This window comes from Sander lucioperca, chromosome 5, assembly GCF_008315115.2.
Source record: "Sander lucioperca isolate FBNREF2018 chromosome 5, SLUC_FBN_1.2, whole genome shotgun sequence".
NCBI classification, from domain to species: domain Eukaryota; kingdom Metazoa; phylum Chordata; class Actinopteri; order Perciformes; family Percidae; genus Sander; species Sander lucioperca.
Genome location: NC_050177.1, coordinates 25,130,569 through 25,154,509, shown reverse-complemented (window position 1 = coordinate 25,154,509; position 23,941 = coordinate 25,130,569). Strand labels below are relative to the sequence as shown.

Sequence of the window (23,941 nt, the reverse complement as noted above, 5' to 3'; positions counted from 1 at the left end):
CTAGCTGGGCAGTGCATCTATTGGTCTGGCTGTCTTGCTTGCTTGCAGCCACTTCCAGGGCTGTGTTCTGTGATGCTGTGCCTGACAAAAGTGAGCGTGAAGTACAACTAATTATTACGCTTCATAATCGGCCACAGTGTTTAAAAACTGCAGTTTGGAAAATATAACATTTATATGCTGGTGCAAGAAATTAAATTCACGCTTTTTCAGCAGCAACCTCTATGGGGACCACTCCAGACAGTATATGGGTGTGAGGGCACTGTTCATAGGCGCACATGCTTTTAAAACAAGCCAATGATTATCTAGTCCCTCAGCCAAGGTTTGGAGGTTTTAGTACAACGCTGGACTAATGCAAGATGGAAAGCAAAGGCTTGACATAGACTATTGATAAATATTGAATTTAAAATGTTAATTAGCAATACAGATGCAACTCTCAGTAAATAAGAAGTATTCAGCCAAGCCATAGTATAAGTAGCATTTTAAATTTACAAATGTATAAAATAAAATCTGGGAGAGCCAGTTTGAATGGGGCTGATGCAGTTGATCAAATTAATTATAGTATTAAACTTTTAAGTGTATAGCAGTGTAATACACTGGGGTGTCAGGTGTGACTGTGTGGCAATGGCAAATGGTTTACATCGCTCACAGGTCAGGTAGGAAGGCCCCTTAGCAGATTTTGCTTAGGCCCCCAGGTCAGGACTAGCTCTGTGTACAACAGACTATAGATGTGATTAAGCACAATTACTGAAATTGACAAACATTTACCTTTGGAATGGCCAGTCTCTCTGTTTTTTCCGGCCCCTCTTCGGAGTCAGAGCAGGTATGCGTGTCTGCAGGGATACGAGGCCGGTGGAGCGGCTGGAGACTGATCTGGGTGCTGAGGAGGTTGCTGACAGCCTTCAGAGAGCTGCAGGTGTTAGGAGGCAGCGAGGGGTCTGCCAGCAGGTCTGAGATCAGCCCGTGGGCTTCACCCATCACCGCGATGTCCACTACCACACTGGTGCCTGAAGACTGAAGAAGAGAAGATAGGAAGAGATAGAGAATGACATAATCATTCTTTGTTCATCTTTACTGGTTTAATGCAATGATGATGTGGTGAACAAATGTATCACCACACAGATGTACCAGCACACAGCTTCTTTATCTCTATACCTGAGAGAGAAAGAGAATATGTTTGTTTGTGTGTGTGTACTGGAGACAGCACATGTAGCCAACTGTGTGTGTGTGTGTGTGTGTGTGTGTGTGTGTGTGTGTGTGTGTAAAACAGTATTGAAAATATCATAGCCATAAAAACATGAGACATTCTACAATATTCCTACAAAGAAGTAGAAGGGTACTAGGAGAGAACAGACCTCCGCCAAGGCCATGCCCTATCTCGTAATGTTCAGGAAAGTGAAAAATAATTTGTGTATCCGCCCCGTGTTTCAGATACGCTCCAAAATTTAACACAAAGACAAACAAACCTAACCGAAAACACAACCACCTTGGCGGAGGTAATAACACACCCTACTCTCAAACACCCCCCCTCTTCCCCCCGCCTACATATAGCTGTCACTGATTCATCATATTGACTAATAAGCCCAAAGGCTCATCTATGTCAAAGGTCAACCATGTTAGGTTTCAGTAATGGATTCAACCATTAATGTCAACATGTGCTAATCAGCTCCTCTTCAGCTTATAATCAATTTCCAAAACACATGTATCCGCACGCATGCGCGCATGCATGCACACACGCACACACACATGGAACAATGGCGGATTGCTTTAGTGGGTGGATCAAGACAATCAAACTGGCCCTGATGTTTTCTCATCTTCCACTCATGCTCTCCTCCTGCATCCTGCTCTCCCCTACTGTGCCAACACATGAAGCAAATGAGCTCACATGATCACTCCATCCATAAGCTTTCACTCTTCCATCTGCCTGCCTCCCGAGGCGACTAGGGTTGGAAACTGGCAGCAACCTCTGCTTTTCCACTCTGCTTGTATCTCTGCCTAACCTTTTCACTTTGCTTGTGATTTCATTCAGTGGTTTCTCATATCCTAAGCTTGGGAGTTTACCTATTCAACACCATTTGGGTCCTCAGTTAACTCACGCTATCACTTTTCTCTACCTCACACACATATATTTGTCCCTGGTAGAGCCTAATCTTAGGTAGAAAAAGATAAAGATGTGCAGGTGGAGTAAAGGGGGAAACATAAAAGGTAACAACAGCAGAACCATCCCTCTGTTTTCAAACAAAAGTGACAGATGATTCTCATAATTTGCTTCCTTAAACAGATTGTATTAGGTCTTCAAACATGTCAGAGCTCGGGGCTGTGATGTGATGAGTAAATGCATCAAGCACATAGGGAGATAGTTTCCTGGAAGAGCGCGTGTCTGTATGTGTGCATGTGCAAGTGTGCATGTGTCACCTCAACCTGAACAAAACCCATTAGAGCACTCCAGAGCTTTATGACATCCTGCTATTGTGACATTCACCCATTACCTGGCAGTAATGGTCTCTGTTCCGCTAATGTCAGGGAGAGAGTGAGATAGAGGGAGCTTGTGTGTGTGTGTGTGTGTGTGTGTGTGTTGCAGCTGTTTATATGGCATTTTTCTCTGTTAGAATTCTGATATTTATGCATTAAAAAAAGAAACAAATAACAAGCCTCCAGTATATGTGTGCATTTGGAAGTGCATTTACTGAAACATGCATAAGCATTTGGGCTGATGGAGTGCTACAGAGCACAGTTCTGGTAGAGACACAGTGAAGAGGCAAGGCAAGGGAGAAGGTTATCGATTCCTCCCAGCGTAAAGGCCCACAGGAGGCAGAGCAATAGTCAATGAGTAAATATCAACAGTGGGCACGCGCGCGCATATACACACGCACGCACGCACGCACGCACGCACGCACGCACGCACGCACGCACGCACGCACGCACGCACGCACACACACACACACACACACACACACACACACACACAGAGGCATGCATGTACCAGAATTGCCCCTTGGGATCACTCTGTCAGGCTTTCAGAGTAATACAGTACATGCTGCGCACAGAACGATGGGTCATAATCCCTCAACAAATGCAGTGCACTGTAAGAGAAGACAATATTAAACACTGGTCTATGATGATGAACACAGATAAGTAAAATAAGATCTGTGTGCATTAAGCTCCTAAGAATAGAACTACTGATTTGGATCACTAGTCAAAGCCACATAACATCATCAAAGCTAAAAGGTAAACCAATATCCATTCAGAGTATGGTTGGGCATTTAGATGGATACATACAATATGTAGTCATACCTTAAAAGTTAATATACATTACAAAATGACCATGATGTTGAGTCAATGTATGTCTGATACGGCATCAACAAAAACGGCTTTATAACATTTATTGCAGGACTATTTAATTGAATGAGATTGCATTATATTGTTTTTTGGCCAAGAAAAAGTACGAAAGTAGCAGTGAAAAAAAACCTTCATCACTGGAAATCCCCTTAATAATTGTTCTCTTTTGAATTACCTTAACATTTGATCGCGCACATGCACAAAAAACGAGTAACCTCACTTAAAGACAGTCCATGCTTGGGACTTTTCTCTTTAAGCGCCGATGTATATTTATGCTTTTATCATGGGAATGTACACTATACCCCCCTGTTCCTCTCTCTCTCTCTCTTTTGCAATTATCTTTCATCCAGTTTTCCATTTCCCCTCTTCTCATATCTGCTATTTCCCACTATTTCAGTTTTCCCTCTCATCCCCACATTATCCAGCCCTCTCCTGAGAGACAGTTATGTAGGCAGATCAGGCATAAAGGCAGATGGTGAAAGCAGAGAGAGAGATAAAGAGAGAGAGAGAGAGAGAGAGAGAGAGAGAGAGAGAGAGAGAGAGAGAGAGAGGAGCTGAGTCCACAGGCAGGCCATGGCCAGTCAAGTGAAAAAGAGAACAGCTCACTCGAGCAGGCCAGCTGAACTCCTCCACAGTGTAACCTACAACAACTGTAAATACAACACTACAGTGGGGAGCTGCCCATTGTTTCTGTACTATTACACCAACAGTAGAGAAAAGTATCAAAATATGTAGAAAGCCTTCACACCTCTCTCTGCTTTAAGAAATGTATGCTGAACTAGTAGTAGCCAACAGAGCATGCCAGAGGCCAAGTTTATGTTCTGGATACAGGAGGATGATTGCAGAATTGCAAACAGTTGCAAGATTGCAGAGCAAGAGTTGCGAGGCTATTAATCATTATCAAATGTATCTATTGATTTGGTAATAATGATGAAGTAAGTATGTGTTTTGGAGGGAGCACAGGCTAGCTGAGATGTGTTTTCTGAGCTGTGCAAGATGTATGAACACCAGAGATCACAATTTGTTGGTCATTTTGCAATACATCTACCTCTCTAACCTCTTGTATTCATAATGTGCAAAAGTGGTCATAACACAAAATCAATAGATGCAATTGTTCGTCAAGTTTGAGTTGAAGATAATGAAACTATGCAAACCATTGTGTTGGTGTGAGATAACACATCCACCCTTATAGGACATGCTGCTCAACAAATAGCACCCATCTAAGAACAAGAGTGACACTGAATCTCTCAACAGTGGCTCCAGTCTCCTGCTTACGAACACCAGTCTCTCACATGCGTAATTGACCTAAAAACTCAAGAAGCTTAATTTAGACATTGCTTCAAGTTGTCCTATTTAAACCATCTCATCATTACTGATTAAATGGCTTTCCATTCCCTGCACACATGTGTGCACACAGACACAAAGATAAAGCACATGCATAATACAGCACATACACCCAGACTGAAGGGGAGAGACACAAGTTAAGCCAATACTGAACCTGTTTAGGATGATGTGTATTGTCCTGATGGCGTCCCATGATACTTGCTGAGTGCCTTCTCTGCATCATTCGTGTTCACTTTGAACACAACCGCTCAATCCTGATCTTGCTATCTAGACTCCGATATGATACGACAGCTTTAAGCTCTCTTTCCTTCCTTTAACCCTACTTCAAATGTCACAGTCATAAGAGTCTCAATCCAAAGCAAGTGACATTTCAATAATTATAATAATTCCTCGCCCTCTCCTCAGCTCTCCTCTTCTCTGCTGCTTCATGGACCTCCCTCTGTCCTCTCACCCGCCCCTGATTCTGCATCTGCCAATTGCAAATGTTCACCAGTGGTTCAGGGATGGGAAGACCTGCAGTACACTGAAATCAGTTGTATTGAAAATACCTGGTTGCTAGGTTACATTGGGACAAAGATCAAAGTGACTCGACTATGGACCATAAAATTGTTGTTCGGGGCTCAGTTGGCCACAGTTATACAGTACTACGCCCACTACTTGTCAAGTGTTTCCTGTGATAGCAGGTAATGCATGACAACCGAGTAGCGAGAAATGTGTGCATTATCAGAACAGGGCTTTCTGCATCAGGAAACTGAGGTACATATTGATTCATTAAAAGTCTATTAAGATGGTAGGTTTGCTGTTGACTAAAGCTGGAGTTGCATGTCCAGTATGAAAAAAAAATGTGGATGGTTTAAATATTATATCTAAACCAATAATACATAAGTGGTGAGTATAATATGAAGACAGTTTGCAACTGTTTGATTTTTACTTTTAAAGTCTGGGAGCAGACTTTCAGATTTTATTGTTTAACCAATTAATGTAATGACTTTGCATTGCGTGCTTATGACAATTAAAATACTCTGTCCTAAATTAGCAGAGATCATGTGTGTGACCTGTTCAACAAGCAGCATCTTTTTTCAGCATGTCTATAACAATACCTGTTATTACACTTCACCTACTTTACAATGCCATGAAGAGGAACTAACTTTGACATTAGCTACTTTTGTGACAATGAAACAAGCAAGTCAAACTCTTTGCAGGTTTTAGACACAAACGACACAAGATCATCATCATCACTTTTCTTCATTATGTTTTTTTTGTCCTTGATGAGCATCACCTCTTTTCCTCTAAAATCAGTCCATCTGGTACTTTATATGTGGTTTTGCTTTCTAAATAAATCGTTCTAACCTCAATCTTGATAGGCTTGCTAGCGTGAAAGCACTAAGCTAAGTTAAGCTAAGCTAACGTGATACATAAAGTAATGTGTTTATACTGACATTGAATCAATTGACTCCCAGTTATGTGAAGGTGATGCTAGCACTGCTGTTACCACTGAAAATCAACACTAGACTTAGCTGCATAATGCAACTTTTAGCAGTACTTTTAGTTCATTATTTGAGTAATCTGGATTCACTGGATAAAGCCAAAACCAAAACAATGTTGCTTGTTACTCTCTGCTCCTCACCACGGGGCTTCTCGTGTGTTGCGAGCAAATCACTCAGCCCAAGTAGCAGAAGTAGCAGTGCTTCACCTTCTGAGACAGTTTGTAAACAGTTAGAAGATGGCTGTTTCTTATGTAACCTTGTTATTTGTACATGCTGTGACTATACAAATCACAACATGTAAATAGGAAAATGTTGGCATTATTTTGTCACTTATTGGGAGCAGTAGGCTAGTTGGAGCTCGTTACCTCCAGGATCCGTGCTAAACTAGGCTAGCGGTGGGTGCGTCAGACAGAGTTACGACACACACGGAGATGAGAAGGGTATGTATGGACTTATCTAACTCTGGGGGATACGGTGAATATGCTGAAGTCCCAATAAGTCGGTGTGTTCCTTTAAAAATGTCCCCCAGGAACAAGTGATATTCTACTACACAAACATGCACATCCTTTCTCCCCTTTCCCTCATGGCTGCACTGACCTGGGATCTGCTCAGAGCTCTCTTGTAGTCCCATTCTGGGTGGCACATAATCTGGAGATAGAAGCATACGAACAGAAGCTACTGTCAGAGACCTGTCCACTCTGTGACACAACACAGTACTATCTAAGCACAGCACATCTTTTCTCTTCTTCTGCGTTCTTCTCCTTTACTTCCTCCTCCCTTCATCCCTCTTTCCGCCAACCCATCTAAATATAAAAGAAGAGCAGGCGCTGCTGATGAAGAAAAATAAAAGAACACATCACCCTTAATGCTGGAGGGCTGATCTACATACGGCTCCCACCACCACCACCCATTAGCTGTCCCCCCCACTGCAATGATTTTACATTTTTGTTCAATACGAGAAAACTGTAATTTAATTTCACATCCAGACAGTGAATTTCCAAGTGGCTTTCCCTAAATAAGGCAGCTTTGAAGTTTTCGGAAAGCACCTTAAACCTTACTTTCTTTTTTTGCTCCTGTTATAACTACTATGGCCACTAGAGGGCGCTGCCATTATATAGGTCGTGATTGCTGCTTGAACAAACAACGTATGGGTTTGTTTTTCGGGGCAAGAACAGTCTCAGCAAGAGGTAACTGTTTGATGAATTTGGACACTTTAAGACAATGTAGAAATCATGGGGTGTGCTCTCCTCTGACCTACATTTCATGTTAGTAACAGCTGGTGTAGTGGAGATGAAGAAGAGCCAAAAATGGGAAGCCCATCTCAGACAGAATGAAGAACTAACCATTGCTGTGTTGGAGCAAGTTGCTGCACTTTAGTTTTGATTAATTATTTCATGTACTTAGAGAGGGCTTCACACTAGTAATCATACCTGATGGCAGTTAATTTGGAAGCTATCAGTTAGGATCTTCTCTGTTGCATCCACACTGTGTGCAATACAAATAGGTGTTTTTTGTGTTGCATTAAAAGTCCAGTGGAGCTTTACACCACACTGCATTACATTATTGCTGTCCCTTGCCATACAGGGCCTGTCACCACAACTAAGAACAAAGGTTGGGATAATAACCACCAGCATGCAACTCTGTTAAAGGAGAATTCTGGTCAATTTCAACACGTAGCTCTGTTTGGAAATTTGGAGTGCTGGCAGTAGCAAAAAAAACGAAAACAATCGGTGCTGCCTACACCGTGTTATCCCCCTGCTAGCGTTAGCACCCAACAGGCTTAAACAGGGCAAGTTTTAAACGTGTTTTAAGCCTCTAAACATGCTCGAAATGTCATTACAAGTGCCTACCCATGTGCAGTGATTCCTTCCGAGGGAACACAGCAAATCTGACTGCAGTAGATGTGACAGAAAGGCATAAAAATTGTGTTAATCCAGCCAGTGCACATACCTCTGTTTATTTCCTGTTTTCCGGTCAAGTCCACACTAGTCGATTGTCGAACTCATACAATCCAATATTCCAGTCAAATTTGCTGTGAATCGGTTTTTCTTTTCTTTAAATTAAAAAAGAAAGTGTCCCAGGTATCATATTTACATCATGGTAACAGGCGATACCTTGGTGCAAAATAATGATACCCCCCCAAATGAATTTAGTGAGATTGAAGATTAGTGAAATACTTAATATTAATTATTGTTCTTGAAAACAATCCCAACATTTAAAAGTGGTTGTGGAAAAAATAGCAAACCTGCTATGTTGCTTTTGGGCAGTTTTTTGTAATTTCTGAACATAAAATAAAGGCTACCCTCTTCAGTCAAATACATCTTGCACTGTGAACTTTTATTCGAACAAACGTTGACCAGAATTCTCAATGATGATATTCATGTGAAGGTAAGCTAAATTTTGTATTTACTTCTGTTTAAACACAGCTTTGGCTTTACTGTGCCTTACATTAAATTGACTGCATAAGGTCAATGTGCAGAATGTTTCTTTTGCAAAAAGAAATGGGTAATTTAAATAACAGATGTTGCTTAATTCTTGATATATTATAATTATTTTAAGAACTGGTCCCAGGCCTTGTGTGCATGTCTGTGTGTGTCAGAATAATTGTTACAGTCATTGATTGTTAAATCAGTTACAAATTAAAGCTTTGTCCAAGAGAGACATTCCTTATCAGGCTCTCCCAATTAAAGTAGAATGTAACAAATAATACATGAAACACTGTGGTCTATTATGCATATTATAAATGAGTTATATTAATCTTTACTACTTCTAAATGACATCTAGTGCTTCATGATCTTCATCCATCTAATTGTTATAACAAGATAAATAAAACCATAGCAATTTCATGGAAATACAATGTATTTGTGTGTACTTTGATATTCCCCATTTTTGTCTCGAACTGCTATTTAAATAGGGTACTTTTAATGTTTAAACACAGCTTTGGCTTTACTGTGCCTTACATTAAATTGACTGCATAAGTTCAATGTGCAGAATGTTTCTTGTGCAAAAAGAAATGGGTAATTTAAACATTTAATTCTTGAAATATTATAATTATTTTAAGAACTGGTCCCAGGCCTTGTGTGTATGTCTGTGAGTGTGTGTTGCTTCTGTGGACTGCTCATAGCTGTCATAGTTCGTAGGCTGACGTATAAAATGGAATAAAATGAGATGACCTGTGCAGTGCAACTGTCATCCACTGGAGATGACTTTGCATTTTGAATGGCAGATGAGATAATCTGCCTAATACATCGGATTCATGTTTTATGTGAGCCCCTCAGGATGGAAGGGAGGTTGTTTGGAAGAACTGTAATGCTGAATCACACTGAACTCCATGATCGTGTAAAATATGTATACCTCATTTTGGAATACTGTGTGTGGCACTCTGTTTTGATGTCTGATGTTTATTTTTTTCTCCATCATTTACCGAGGCCCTTAATTCCTCCTCTGTGCTCTGTTGTTCTTTGAAGGCCTCCATTATGGCCCAAATACACTTCTCATGTCAAGTCTATAAGAGGCCTAATGTATTTCTGAGCCACATAGTCTTTGACAGCTCCATAATTCCGTTTTAAGTAGACTGCTTGTAATTGCTCTTGAGTAAATATAAGCATAGCTTCATATCAGCCCACTGTAGGTTAAAAAAAAAGTCAACGTTCATCGTTCACACGCACACCGGAATGTTCCATTGCTGGGATGGCCAACACATGCATGAACACACTGCACACTGCAGGGGGAGCTCTTTTTGTTTATATGAACACTGCTGGTCTCAGGGATGTTTTTGCAGTATGCAGAACTTAAACATATCCACAGGGACAGTAGCGGTTTTTGGCACGGGCGAACCGAAGGGGGTCTCGCCCTGGGTGTCATTCAATGTAGAACCGCCACTGCACGGGGACAAGCCTCCTGTGTGTATGAGATAAATACATTTGACAAGAACATAAAACTTAGAACTAAAAAAAACATTAGAATGCATTTTAAAACAACCATGATTTTATATAATTGTGCAGATTCTTTTTAAAATAAATGACCTGAGTTAGTTAACCCATTTAGTTTCGCCTGACTTTTGACATTTTAAAACATGCAAAAACACTATCTCTGCCCAGAGAGTACCATTACTCCCCATTTATTCATACAACAAACCACAGAATAATTGTTACATTCATTGATTGTTAAATCAGTTACAAATTAAAGCTTTGTCCAAGAGAGACATTCCTTATCAGGCTCTCCCAATTAAAGTAGAATGTAACAAATAATACATGAAACACTGTGGTCTATTATGCATATTATAAATGAGTTATATTAATCTTCAAATTGACATCTAGTGGTTCATGATCTTCATCCATCTAATTGTTATAACAAGATAAATAAAATCATAGCAATTTCATGGAAATACAATGTATTTGTGTGTACTTTGATATTCCCCATTTTTTTGTCGAACTGCTATTTAAATAGGGTACTTTATGTGAATTTCATTCTGTTGATGTTTAACTCTGTATGTTATGACATACTATGACAAACCCAAGTAAGGGCTAAAAGGGACAAACGATCTCCACTGATTAATGTTTGTGAGTCTATCTTTACCCACCCACACACACAAAGGCACAAGCATACACCAGTGCACATACGGGTGCACTGACACACACACACACACACGCACGCACGCGCACACACACACACACACACACACACACACACACACACACACACACACACACACACACACACACACACACACACACACACGCGATCTCTGTTTGTCACGACTCAGACACTCCAGTCCTGAAGAACCCAGCAAGCCAGACCAAAACCCCTACTGGCCAGCAACTGTTCTTACTAGATCCGAGCTGTGGAGGGAGAAACATATCACATATATGGAGAGAGAGAGAGAGCTAGATAGATAAATAAATAGATAAATAGAGAGAGAGAGAGAGAGAGAGAGGGAGAGAGAGAGAGAGAGAAATACCCCAACTGTACAAAGATACAAACTGACAAATAACTGACTTTAGAGAGAGTGGTGATCACATACAAATTTAGAAAAGTAGAATACAGAAAATAGTTCCTCTATTACTACATTACTGTGATGAACTACTGTACAATGTAGATAAATGAAGTGAAACAATTAGAGACACAAAAGCAGCATAATGTATCTGAACTTGTATATCATTACCTCACCTCATCTCGCCTAATCTTATCACACCACTTTTCATCTGGTGATATGGCAATTGTGTGAAAAATAGCATTCAAACAAATCTAACTGATGTCCAATGCAATGAACAGTGCTCCACTGGTATGCATGGGGCAAAACTGTGTTACACAAAAGTAACAAGTAGTAGTAAAGAAGTGGCTAACAGGTAATCAGGACTGTCGACATTACATGTAGACACTAAATCTTGCTGCTATCTTGTCTTTCCTGTCCTGCCTGTTTGTGCCACTTGTGCTATGCCTATGAGGTTGTCTGTTACATGGACTGAACGTTTGGCTTGTGTGTGTATGTGTGTGTTGGTATTGATGTTGATAATGACCATCTGTTCTTGTTTATATGTTGATTCTTGTCATTTTTTAATTTTTTACATTTATAGTCAATTTTACTTGTATTGGGCTAAATCTGTATGTACTATTATAATCCTTTTATCTTTTTAGGTGTGACATTGTACGAGCTGTCCAGGGACAGCAGATGTAAAATAGCCTTTTGGCTAATTCTGGCACATTTTACATTTTTATATGTATTATTAGTGTGCAATGTCCCTGTTAAATAAACCTGAAAAAAAAAAACCATGCAAAACAATTTTTGTTTTTATTATAATTTGCTTGAAGACATACTTTAATAAAACGGTGACATGTTTAAATTGTCACAATGCAATTTGCCAAAAGTCAATAATACAATAATATTTAAGTATTGCCCACCTCTGCTATGAAATAAAAATGTGAGATGATCTGAGGGAACATCTCGTCTCATCTTAAACCCAATGCTAATCAATGCTCCCTGTTGTGGCACGTCACTTTACAGGCTTCTGACAAAAGCTTGTCACTGAAGAATATTTACTTATACTGTAGTGTTGTTGCTCAATACCCTAATTTAGTTGTATTCCTTAAAGTGCAAAAAAGCAGATAGTTTCATGGATGACACAGTACATAACTGGTTCATACAGTGACCCAAAGAATCACTGTTTACCCACTCAACACAACTAGCTTGCCAAAAGGATTTGGCAAAGCTGCCTGTGTATGCATGGTTTGTGTGTGTGTGCGTGCGTGCGTCCGAGAGAGATAGACTCCTGGGCTGGATGATGATGACTCACCCACACACACACACACACACACACACACACACACACACACACACACACACACACTCTCACATGTGAATTCAGACATGCACTCATCACCGTCATCACTCACAACCATGTTAGCGCTGCACACTGATGCTAATTGTTTCCAATCAGCATATCAGGGGCCCTGTCAATGCACTGTGAAACCAGACCACGCCAGCGTTTGCTTATTGATCTCATTACATGCTCACGTCACTCCGTCAAGCAAGCGTTTGTGAGTTTGTGCACACGTGTGAGGGGCCAACTGAGACATCCATCAGAGCTGTATGATTGAGCCCAATGTTACAACTACTTAAAACTGATCTAAGCATCTAATCAATACACAACATGTGAACTCTGTTTTATTTATTCAAACAAGACTAAATGCTAACATGCTGATGTTTAGCAGGTATACAGTTTACTACTGTCACCATCTTAGGTTAGTGCTAATATGTGCTATTTAGCACTAAACATTAGGGCTGTGAATTATTTGTTATCTCATGATTCGAGTCGATTCTTGGGGTCACGATTTGATTCAAAATGGATTCTTAATTTAAAATCGATTCACGATTCAGTACATAGATGTGCTAATTTCAGGATCTAGTTTCAAGTTATTTATTGTCAGATGAACAACAATTACAGAAGTAGTTGATGTCACTGAATATCTTGACTTTCATGCTCCCTTCAACAATGCTTATTAAAGTTGTATAAAACAGAAAATCACAATAAAAAAAAAAACTTAATGAGAATCTAAAACAAAAAATAGTGCAAGTTAAAATATAGGGATAAATAATAAAATAATAAAAACTCTACTCTAGTCCGCTGTGTGTTAATGAAGGCGGTGTGGCAAATTATGGCATGAGAGTGTTTATTAGAAAAAGTTTCATCAACTGATTGCATTAATGTAAACACGCAAAGGCAAATTTAGGACAAAAGGTAACATTTATTAATGTTAAACTTGCATTGACTAGGTAAAAAGTTATATTTGATCTGCAACTGTGTATTCAAACTCAAAATGAGCACACTGTGTACATCCACTATTATTGTGTACATCATATTACTATTATTATAACTCTTCTTCTATTTTTTCTATTTCTTATAATACTTTTTGCATATTTTTCCAATATCTATTAATGTGTATGTGTTATTCTGATGTGTGACTTTTTCTTTTGAGCTGCTGTAACAAGGGAATTTCCCCAGTGTGGGATTAATAAAGTCTATCTCTCTTACCTCAAAGTAACGTGCCGTGTGCTTATGGCCAGGCAAAGCAGCCTGTATATTTTGTTCAAATGGTCTCCACTCTGCTGTCACATCTCTACCTCTCTCACCCAAGTGAGGGAGCAGTTCTGCTAACGTTGATGTAAATATGAAAATACATCAGACAATGCAATCTTATGACCAATTTTTCCTTACCAGTGCCTAACACTACACTTAGTCTGGCGCAACGGAAAAACATTGCCAGGATAAAGCCTGACATTTGGTGGGTGGCACCGTGCTGGATGTCTGGCTTTGCCCCTCCCCTTCTGCTATCTGTGTGTTACCGTTCTCAAAATCCCTTCACTACGGGAAACAACAACAACAACCTCCGAGCTAGCAAGCTACATGCTGGAAATGGCCGCTTTGACGAACATCTGGATCGTGCAATAAGGCAGGACTGATTGGTTCTTTCGGTTTATGATTGTAAAGATTTACAAAAAATATGTTTGGGGCATTTACTCTCTTAGCAGGGACGAACGGGACAACTGTTGTGGGACAGCTGTGGCTCAGGTGGTAGAGCGGTTGCCTACCAATCGGAAGGTTGGTGGTTTGATCCCTGACTACTGGTAATGGAAAAAGTTTTATAGCTTTTTAGAGACTAGAGAGATATGCCAACTAATAAATGGATTTTGTTACATCATTTTTACCCAGTACCCATGTAATGGTTTGTTTTTTCAGGTTTTTAAGTCACTGGACTACGGTGGCTGACAGGGGCAAACGCCCTGCAACTTAAGAAAACACATACAAATAGACAAAACACAAGCAAATTAAGAAAACAACTTAATTTGACAACACATGCGCAGCATTCAGCAAACGCGCTGCAAATACACACAACACAACCAAATACATAAATGTGCTGCAAATACACACAACACAACCAAATACACAAACGCGCTGCAAATAAAAAACAATGCAAAAAGAAAAGCACACAAACCCCGAAAACAAATGCAACAAAAAAAACGCTGCATCCAGATTATACAACGGAAGTTCTCCAGACCTCTAGAGGGAGCAGCTAGTGGAACAGCTGGATTTTCAACCCCACGGGGAGAGAGAGAGAGAGAGAGAGAGAGAGAGAGAGAGAGAGAGAGAGAGAGAGAGAGAGAGAGAGAGAGAGAGAGAGCCGGGACACGTTCAATCTCAGAACGGTTTGTTGTGAAACGGTGTGCAGTGAGATCATAGACAGTAAATATTAAGTCTATGTTTGAGTTATGTTTTCTCTCGTTTGGTGGGTGTGTCTCGGCTCAGGTCACAGGTGATACTCAATCAGCAGAGACGTCTGTAAACTTGTGGTAATAAAACATTTAAAACTGCATCAGCGTTTAATCTTGACGTTTGTTTAAGCCATATTACATGAGAGGGTTTAATTTCGAGTTTCAATCTGTATTCATATTGTGGAGTAATTTGCTCTTGAAATACAAATAAGAAAAAACATACAGGATTTATAGTCCATCACTGTTTAGTAAACCAGCGTGGGATTTATCAAACTGAATAAATCCCACCCGCACATATAAACACAAAACTGCTTTGCTAACTCCATCATGTTGTAAGTAAGACATCTGCTGAAAAAGTTATTGTATTCATTAGCATGATTGCCGTACTGTTTAGTTCAAAAACATCCAAAACACCAAAGTACAAACACATAGCGGACCAGACGCGAGCTTTTATTTTGAAAAGTCGAAGCTTGGGGACGGCACCAGTCGGGAGGGCATGAGACGGTAGCATAGACTGTATATTAATAATATATTATATTATGTTATTAATAATAATAATATGAATTTAATATACAGTCTATGGACGGGAGGGCATGAGACGGGAGTTCTCTTTTTACTATGCAGCCATACCTGACTCAAATAAAAAGGCAGAGCGCTCTCTCCCTGTGGGGTCGAAAATCCAGCTGTTCCACTAGCTGCTCCCTCTAGAGGTCTGGAGAACTTCTGTTGTGTAATCTGGATGCAGCGTTTTTTTGTTGCATTTGCTTTCGGGGTTTGTGTGCTTTTCTTTTTGCATCGTTTTTTATTTGCAGCGCGTTTGTGTATTTGGTTGTGTTGTGTGTATTTGCAGCGCGTTTATGTATTTGGTTGTGTTGTGTGTATTTGCAGTGCGTTTATGTATTTGGTTGTGTTGTGTGTATTTGCAGTGCGTTTATGTATTTGGTTGTGTTGTGTGTATTTGCAGTGCGTTTATGTATTTGGTTGTGTTGTGTGTATTTGCAGCGCGTTTGCTGAATGCTGCGCATGTGCAAAATGTGCAAATTAATGAAGTTGTTTTCTTAATTTGCTTGTGTTTTGTCTATTTGTATGTGTTTTCTTAAGTTGCAGGGCGTTTGCCCCTGTTGGCCACCGTACTGGACTAGCTAAAAACAGACATTCCCATCTGGTTGTTTTATCTGTAAATTATTTCTTAATTGAATTAAACCAAAATAACGTAATCCTGCATTGAGGTGAATAAATTATTGAGTGAATGAATGATAATGCATAAACAGAATATAATAAGAGTATGAATATACTATATAATATAACAAAACATATACATCTATCCCGTTCAAAACAGAATCATACCAGCGTGTATTCATATTCTTCTTGCTACTTGTCATCTTTACTTCACTGAGTAAGCTGAATCATACGCAAATTCGCCCTCATGCATGCAAAAAACTCATCTGAAACACACACACACACACACACACCATTTATTTCCTGTCTTCTTCCTCCCTCCCCTCCTCCCTCCAAGGCTCCACAGCTAAGTGGAGTGTTTTTCCCCCATACTGTTGTACCCATGTTAGGTTACTGATGCCAGCTTGTCATTCTCTACTCCTATTACTGTGGGAGGGGAGTGCGTCACAGCTCCCACAACCCCCTTCTCCCTGTCAGCTTTCTGCTCTCAATGATTGACACTGACGTTACCGGGCGTTAGCATTTCAGGCTGAGTCCCATGGGAACAAGATGAGCGTCCAGACATTGGTCTTCCATTTGGAGCTGCAGGCATTTTGGCTTACATCGCATTTTGTGCCTGTGCTTCTTGAAGTTTTGCTCTTTCATGTTTCCCCTCCAAAATGGTCCAGATGATTCTCTTTAAATGAAGATGACTAATAACAGACATTTGTGCCACAACACTTTCTGCCATACTTTATAATTGGATATGTGGTGAAAACATTTTTAGTTTAGAGCTAAATAAACACAACATTTGATGGGTGTTCTATGTACAGTGTACAGCGCAGTGCAAAGCCCGACGCAAGTGTCTTTGCTAGTTTAAGACCGACGCAGTTGTCAATTTCTCGTCCAGCGCCCGCGTCGTTTAAATAGCAAATGCACCTGCGCCCATTGGTATGCTGGTCGTACAGGGAGGTGTATTCAGGTGAATTCTTGGCGTATTGCTATCTTGAGGCAGCGGGAAGTGATCGCGCCATTGACCAAAAAAAACCTGGTCTAAAGTCAATAGGGCTGCACGATATTTTGTTTCATTGTGTACATCACGATGTGTGCATGCGCGATAGTCACATCGCAGGACGTTGCGATGTTGACGCGTAAACTTTTTTGCTGCTTGATAGAAAAGTAAACTTTCACCGTTTTCTCCTTTTACATAATTATGATTGTTACCGGCCGAGCCTTCCCCCTTAAGACAGGTGGACACGTGGGCAATGTGTGTATGTGACGGAATTTTAGTCCGACGGGGTTTGTTATGGGAAGTGAGAAGTAGTAGTCAGTGTTCACTGCAAAGATGAACTAAATCACCTGATTAATGCAACGTTATCACGACATCTCCCGGCCATTTTTCACCACAGAAAGCTGCTACCAGTCAGGCTAAAGCTAATATAGTTAGCCTAAAGAAAAAGTCCCAACTAACGTTACGGTTCGGAGCCGCAACGCCGGAAACGTAACACCAATCTACAACAGTAGTCTGTGTCTGATATAACGTAATTTACACTGACTGAAGTGTTCTTGGATACGCAGTTTGTTGCTAGTGCGTGACATGCAGGCTATTTTAGAGGAGGCAATATGCATGCATTATTACTATCATTCACTTTAGCCTGGATTGATAGTATTATATGAAAACAATGGTGTCATGTCAGTCAACCAGTGTATTTAACTACCTAATGTCCCTCTCCAAAATCACTTCAGAAGAATAGTCGCAGCGCTTACTTGCTTTGGTGTTTGTAAAGCATTAAAGTTCATCAAAGAATGGTTCACATTAGAAAAGTTCCTTTTTCATTTTTATTTTCTATGTACTGTAGATGAACTCCCCTACAAAATCACCCCAGTAGTCGAGAATGATTTATTTTTTATTAGTCATCTTTTTTCATATTGCAATATATATCGTAGGAAAAAAAAAATATCGCAATGTAAGTTTTTTCCAATATCGTGCAGGCCTTTGATTGTTATTTTAACAGCAAATTACTAAAATACACCTAGGCTTATGCACAGTGCGCGCACACTATGCTTGTTACACACACACAGGGAAGCGCAGCAGCACACAAACATGCAAAAGATTACAAATAAAAATATTACGGTGCAAATCCGCCATCATAATAGCAATGCGCCAAGGTACAAACGCGCCTGGCTTTTAAAGGGAATGGGAGGTGACACTGATTGGTTTATTGTATGTTATGCCCAAAACACACCTATGAATTAATGAAGACACTAAGTACAACCCTTTTGAACCATGTGCCCGGCGCACGGACCCTTTTTTCTGCCGTCAAACTAGCAAAAGTGGATTTGGACACGCCCTAAACGCACCTGCGCCATGCGCTTCACACCGTGCGCTTAGATCGCTAAAATAGGACCCTCAGTTGAAATCAATGTCCTGCATCAAACCTGCATGTCAAGTTTCCTAAAGTTGCTTTCTTCTTTTCCGTCCTGTTCTTCCCGTGTGTCATGGAACCGTAAGCCCACCCATGACCTTTTCCTTAACTTAAGGGGCCATGTTTATTTAACGGAATTCTTCCGTGGGCCCATCACGGAATGTTTTGCGATTCCGTGAAACTGCCACAGATTTTGAGTTAAGGGGCCGTGTTCATTTCACGGAATTCTGTGAGATCAGGTTGTCTGGGTAGCATTGTCTTCAGGCTAAACCAAAGACACTCTGTCTGTTTCACACCAGCTTCATCCAATAAGGACTTGCTCATTGAATACCATGTTGAATGAGATTGGACAAAAGGAGAGAAAGATGTTGGAGAAAATAAGCTGACTGAACGAAGGCAACATGTTGACATTAGAACAAGCTGCATCAGGCATAAAGAACCAAACAGGCCACACATATATGTGCGCGTGAATATGTACCTCTGTGAGTTTTTGCGAGTGTTTCAGACAGAGAGTAAGAGGTAGAGAGAGAGAGATTGTGTGTAACATCCTGTATACATATCACAGCACAATGCTAACTCCTTCGTCTGCTCTTTAGATGAGAACCAAGCGCTCACTTTGTGATGGTTTACCACAGCACGCAGGGAAAACAGGCCTCCATTTATACATGAGTGTGGTGATGCTTCACTCTTCTTCTCCTTCTTTGGTGTTTATTGCTGGTTGACAAACCAGATTAGAGGTGCATTACTGCCACCAATTGGACTGAAGTTGCTACACGCTCATTCATGGACTCACTCAGTCTCATTTGGGAGCGGCTGCTGAGTCAAGTGGAACACCTAGTGGTAAAATTCAGTACACCAGTTCGGTGCGTGGCTTAAAGGCAGGGTTGGTAACTATTTTCAGTATACACTTTTTTATATATTGTTATAAATGGTCTTTAGACCCCGGCAGCAATAAATAACTTATGGGCTCTGAAAAAGGAAAAACACCCACCAATCACTGCCTTGCAGTCCCCTTGAAAAGAACCAATGAAATGCCCCCTTGCCCCGCTGCACATACTCTACCCCTTCCGTGTATGAGCCTGAGCTCAATGCGCATCGTTGCCGCATTGCTAACAGCAGTCATGTTTCTTTTAAAAATTTGGTGTTTGCTTAGTGGTGAATGAGACATGAAGTAACATTGCGATGACATAGAATATCTGTTTAACCCCCAAGAGGTCAAGGTTGAAACATACCACACACCTGTAGAGCTGAAACAAGCCTGGTCTCAGTTTGGATATGCTGAGATGCTTGTGAATTCAGAGAAGGCATATCAGGGCTAAAGCCAGGCAAAAACACAAATACACATGCACAGAGCCACACACATATACACACATCAGTAATGTCTTACATAACACAGTGAGTGATGGCAGCTGAGGACACAATAATACTGCCTTTGGCATTTGTCCTGTGAAAGTTGGATAGAGAGGAAACGGGGTGAGAGGGAGAGAGAACAGAGCTGGACAGGCAGACAAAAAAGTGACAGAAAGAGAGAGAGAGAGAGAGAGAGAGAGAGAGAGAGAGAGAGAGAGAGAGAGAGAGAGAGAGAGAGGGGAGAGAACAGCAGAGAACGGCTCGGAGAATAAAAGAGATACAAACAGAGAAAGAGAGAGGGATTTTTTGATTACAGATGCCCATGGCCCAGGGCAAAATGGCCCCAAGGGATAATATTACCCAAATGAATGCTACAGTCCAGTCATTTTCATGTCTTTTTAGTTTTCTATTTAATCAAGAGTCGTTAAAACCTTTCCCCTTAGACTATATACTGCAGCTCGAGACTATGAAAAAAATGCACCAAAGAGCTTTTATACATGACTATATTTTGTGCACCATATGAATAAGCATCTTCTAAGCTTAAAGTAAGTTCATATTCAAATATAAACTAAGTAACATTTGAGGTGAGGTAGGGTGATGCTTGTGTACTGTCATCAAGGGTGACAGGGCTCAACTATAATGCATGAATGATAGATGTGCAACCCAATTAAAAACACTTCACGAATGAATAACAGTATGCACACCTCATAATAGCCATACTGTATTAGATAATGTAAAGAAATTGCTGGATATATTTAGATGTGTACGTTCCTCCTGGCACAAAATCTACTGGGAAAGTGCTATTAATTTACAGATGTGTGCTGTGCAAATTTGGAATTTAAGATGACTCATGAATGTTTCATCGTAGTTTTTCATCACATCCCCTCGAAAAAGCAGTTTCTTTTAATTTTGAGACAAGCGATGAGATGGATCCCAATTTAGACTGTAAAGACTTCTGATGTAGGCTTATCTAATAGCTAAAGGTGTGACAAGATGTCCTTGATTTCTCGTTGAGGTGAAAAGTCAGTAAGTAAGTAAAGTTTATTTCTATAGCACATTTAAAAACAGCTCGCGCTGACCAAAGTGCTGTACATAGCGCATTAGCCACAGGGTCATAAAATGAAATAAAATACACTTACAAATCAGTGATTTAGGCTAAAACGACATCAAAAGACAAACACTTAATTACAAACATAGCAGGATAAGACAATTAAGATGCCGGGAAGGCCAATGTAAAAAGGTGAGTTTTGAGCCTGGCTTTGAATATCACAATTGAAGGGGCACTTCTGATGTCAGGTGGCAGTCGGTTCCACAGCTGAGGGCCAGCAACAGAAAAGGCTCTGTCACCTTTTTGCTTAAACCGGGACCGTGGGACATGGAGGAGGCCTTGGCTGGAGGATCTGAGGGACCTGGGAGCTACGTAGGGATGAATGATATCTGCTATGTAGCTGGGCGTGAAGAGATTTAAAAACCATCAACAGTATTTTAAATTGTATCCTAGACTGGACTGGAAGCCAGTGCAAGGTAGCTAGGACAGGTTTAATGTGTTCACGCTTTTTTATGTTTGTGAGCAGCCTAGCTGCTGCATTTTGAACCATCTGAAGCCGTGCCACCAGAGTCAGAGGGAGACCAAAGTAGAGAGAGTTACAATAGTCTAGGCGGGAGGTTATGAAGGCATGGATGACTGTTTCCAGATCATTGTATGACAGAACAGACTTGAGTTTGGAAATTATTCTTAATTGGTAAAAACTAGTCTTTTCAACAGATGATATTTGTTTCTCCAGGTTAAGATGGGAGTCGAAAATAACACCCAAGTACGTGCATGGGATTTAACATAGGTGGCAAGGGGACCAAGGTCAGCAGGGATGGCAGTTTTGGATTTTGCGGGGCCAAAGACAATAACTTCAGTTTTGTTATCATTTAACTGAAGAAAATTGTTAGTCATCCAGATTTTAATTTCTTCCAAACAGGCTAAAAGAGGCTGCATGGAGTTGCTGGATTTAAGTGGGATGTACAGTTGGGAGTCATCTGCATAGAAATGGAATGAGATATTACATTTTCTGATGATGTTACCTAGGGGGAGCATGTAAAGGCAGAGGAGTACTTGACCCAGAATGGATCCCTGGGGGACACCATAAGACACAGGGGCAGGGGATGAAGAATACTGGCCTATGGATACTGAAAAAGATCTTTGATGGAGGTAGGAGTGAAACCAGTTTAGAGCTGTACCCTTGATGCCAACCCACTGTTCAAGACGCTCTAGTAGTGTACCATGGTCTACAGTGTCAAATGCAGTGCAAAGTTGTCTCGCGATATTAGTACACAAGTGCAGAGCAGCAGCCAGCATGACGGAGTCTGGCTTTGTCTTCTAAATTAGCATAAGAGATCCCCCTGCCCATTAACCAAAGTTGACTCCGAGTTAACTTTTGCAGAGCGGTAGCAGAGTTACAACTGGAAAAAATCTGCCTGTAAAACCCAGTGTCAGAAAGTGAGGGTACCTCCGCTCTGGCTCTCAGTTCAATTCAATTCAATTCAATTCAAATTGCTTTATTGGCATGAATGTCAGAAAAACAATATTGCCAAAGCATCAAGGATAATAAGATGAGAAGAAATACATACATACAAATCATTGAGTAAACTAAAATATATACATTTAAAAACAAAAACAAAAATGAGAACAGTATATCAATATAAAATCATTATGTGTCAAATGTAAGAAAGAAAAAGCTCTCTCTCTTTCGCTCGCCCGAGACACGGGTCTGCAGCCTGCAGTTCAGTGTGGCTGCTGGCTCAAAGAGAAATGTTCTCCCCTCGTCTTAAAATGGTCATACATCGATACTAGAGTAGCAACTTATATACTTAAATACTTTACTGCTGCAATTAATGAAATGCAGAGGAGAAGAAAAGTGCACGTGTCGCTACAAAATCATCTGTTGAGTGTTTGATGGTTATTTATTTGTGCTTTAGAATATAATCACAAACAATCTTCTTTTCAATTGCAGGAGATATAGTTAGTAGCCAAAGGTTTCAACTACTGCCAGAAAATGTGGACATGCTCATATTCCTGAAAAAGAACATAACCATACAGTATCTAGCCCTTCTTTTCCACCAGGCACGTCTGCCTGGTGTTCCGGATGCGCCACAGTCCCCTCGAGCAATCACGGCCATTCAAGTCAATGCTTGATATTCCACTAGCCGCTAAAGATATGTGCCAGGTCTATTATCACGGCGAACCGCGGGGCGTTCGACCAGCCGGGCAAGAAGTGAAACAGTGAGAGCATCCAGTCAGTTTACCAAAAGACACCCCCCAATATCAATTATGTCTCCTCTACAACCATGGACGACGACAGATTTATCTAGGGGGTGGAAAAAAATAATAGACACCACAGATCCTTTTTATAAGGACAACACCAGAAAAGAGAAGGCATGGAGTTAAATTACAGGAATGCCTGGAGTGGAAGGTAGATACTAGCTAATAAACACGTGATTGTTCTGTAAAGTACTTGTAGAGACAATATGATCTGTGAGTCGGGCAGGCAAGTCGCTCCGCTTCTGACAGTGCCGATCCATCTGGCCGTGCGACGCTTCTGTCGCGCCGAGCTCCACTTTATTCTTATGGGTGACGTCAAGCGACTTTAACGCGCCCGTGTGAATGGTGCGCGTCAAAAAAGCTTGCCGATGCCCATCTTTATGCAAATGAATCCATTGAACGTGACGCGCCTATTTCTCGCATAAAATGTTTTCGTAAAATACGAGATCGTATTCTGAACTAGAGCTTAGATCGGGCCCAAAAAATCAAGCCTGACCCTACCCGAGCCCGACACATTAACTGTAATTATGAGCCCAAGCCCGATTTAAACCCAACATTTTTTTTAATACGTGGGCCGTTATAACTGACGTTCCAACTACAATTCCGAGTTGTTTGAAATACAGAAATCTGTTTAGAAGGGGTATGCTTGGAGAAGTAACAAAAGAGGACATTGAAGGCTGACTATCATCTTTTCTGCCATGGCAAGCCTGCTTCATGTGTCTGTTCATTGTACCCGTTTTTTTGCTGTCATAGGCGAGCA

General features: G+C 40.7%; 1 protein-coding gene across 2 annotated transcripts in view; it reads right to left on the bottom strand.

Annotated features, from left to right (window-relative positions):
- The window catches only part of LOC116048291 (cGMP-inhibited 3',5'-cyclic phosphodiesterase A-like), a 55,052-nt gene that overhangs the window by 16,604 nt on the left and 14,507 nt on the right, over positions 1 to 23,941 (bottom strand). Inside the window, exons 2-3 of one of the 2 annotated variants that reach the window (XM_031297297.2) lie at positions 6,765 to 6,815; positions 766 to 1,011 (exon numbers count right to left, since the gene is read on the bottom strand). In XM_031297297.2, coding sequence (XP_031153157.1) covers positions 766 to 1,011; positions 6,765 to 6,815 — 297 coding nt within the window. The remainder of the gene's footprint in view (positions 1 to 765; positions 1,012 to 6,764; positions 6,816 to 23,941) is intronic. The other variant, XM_031297298.2, reaches the window with a different exon arrangement.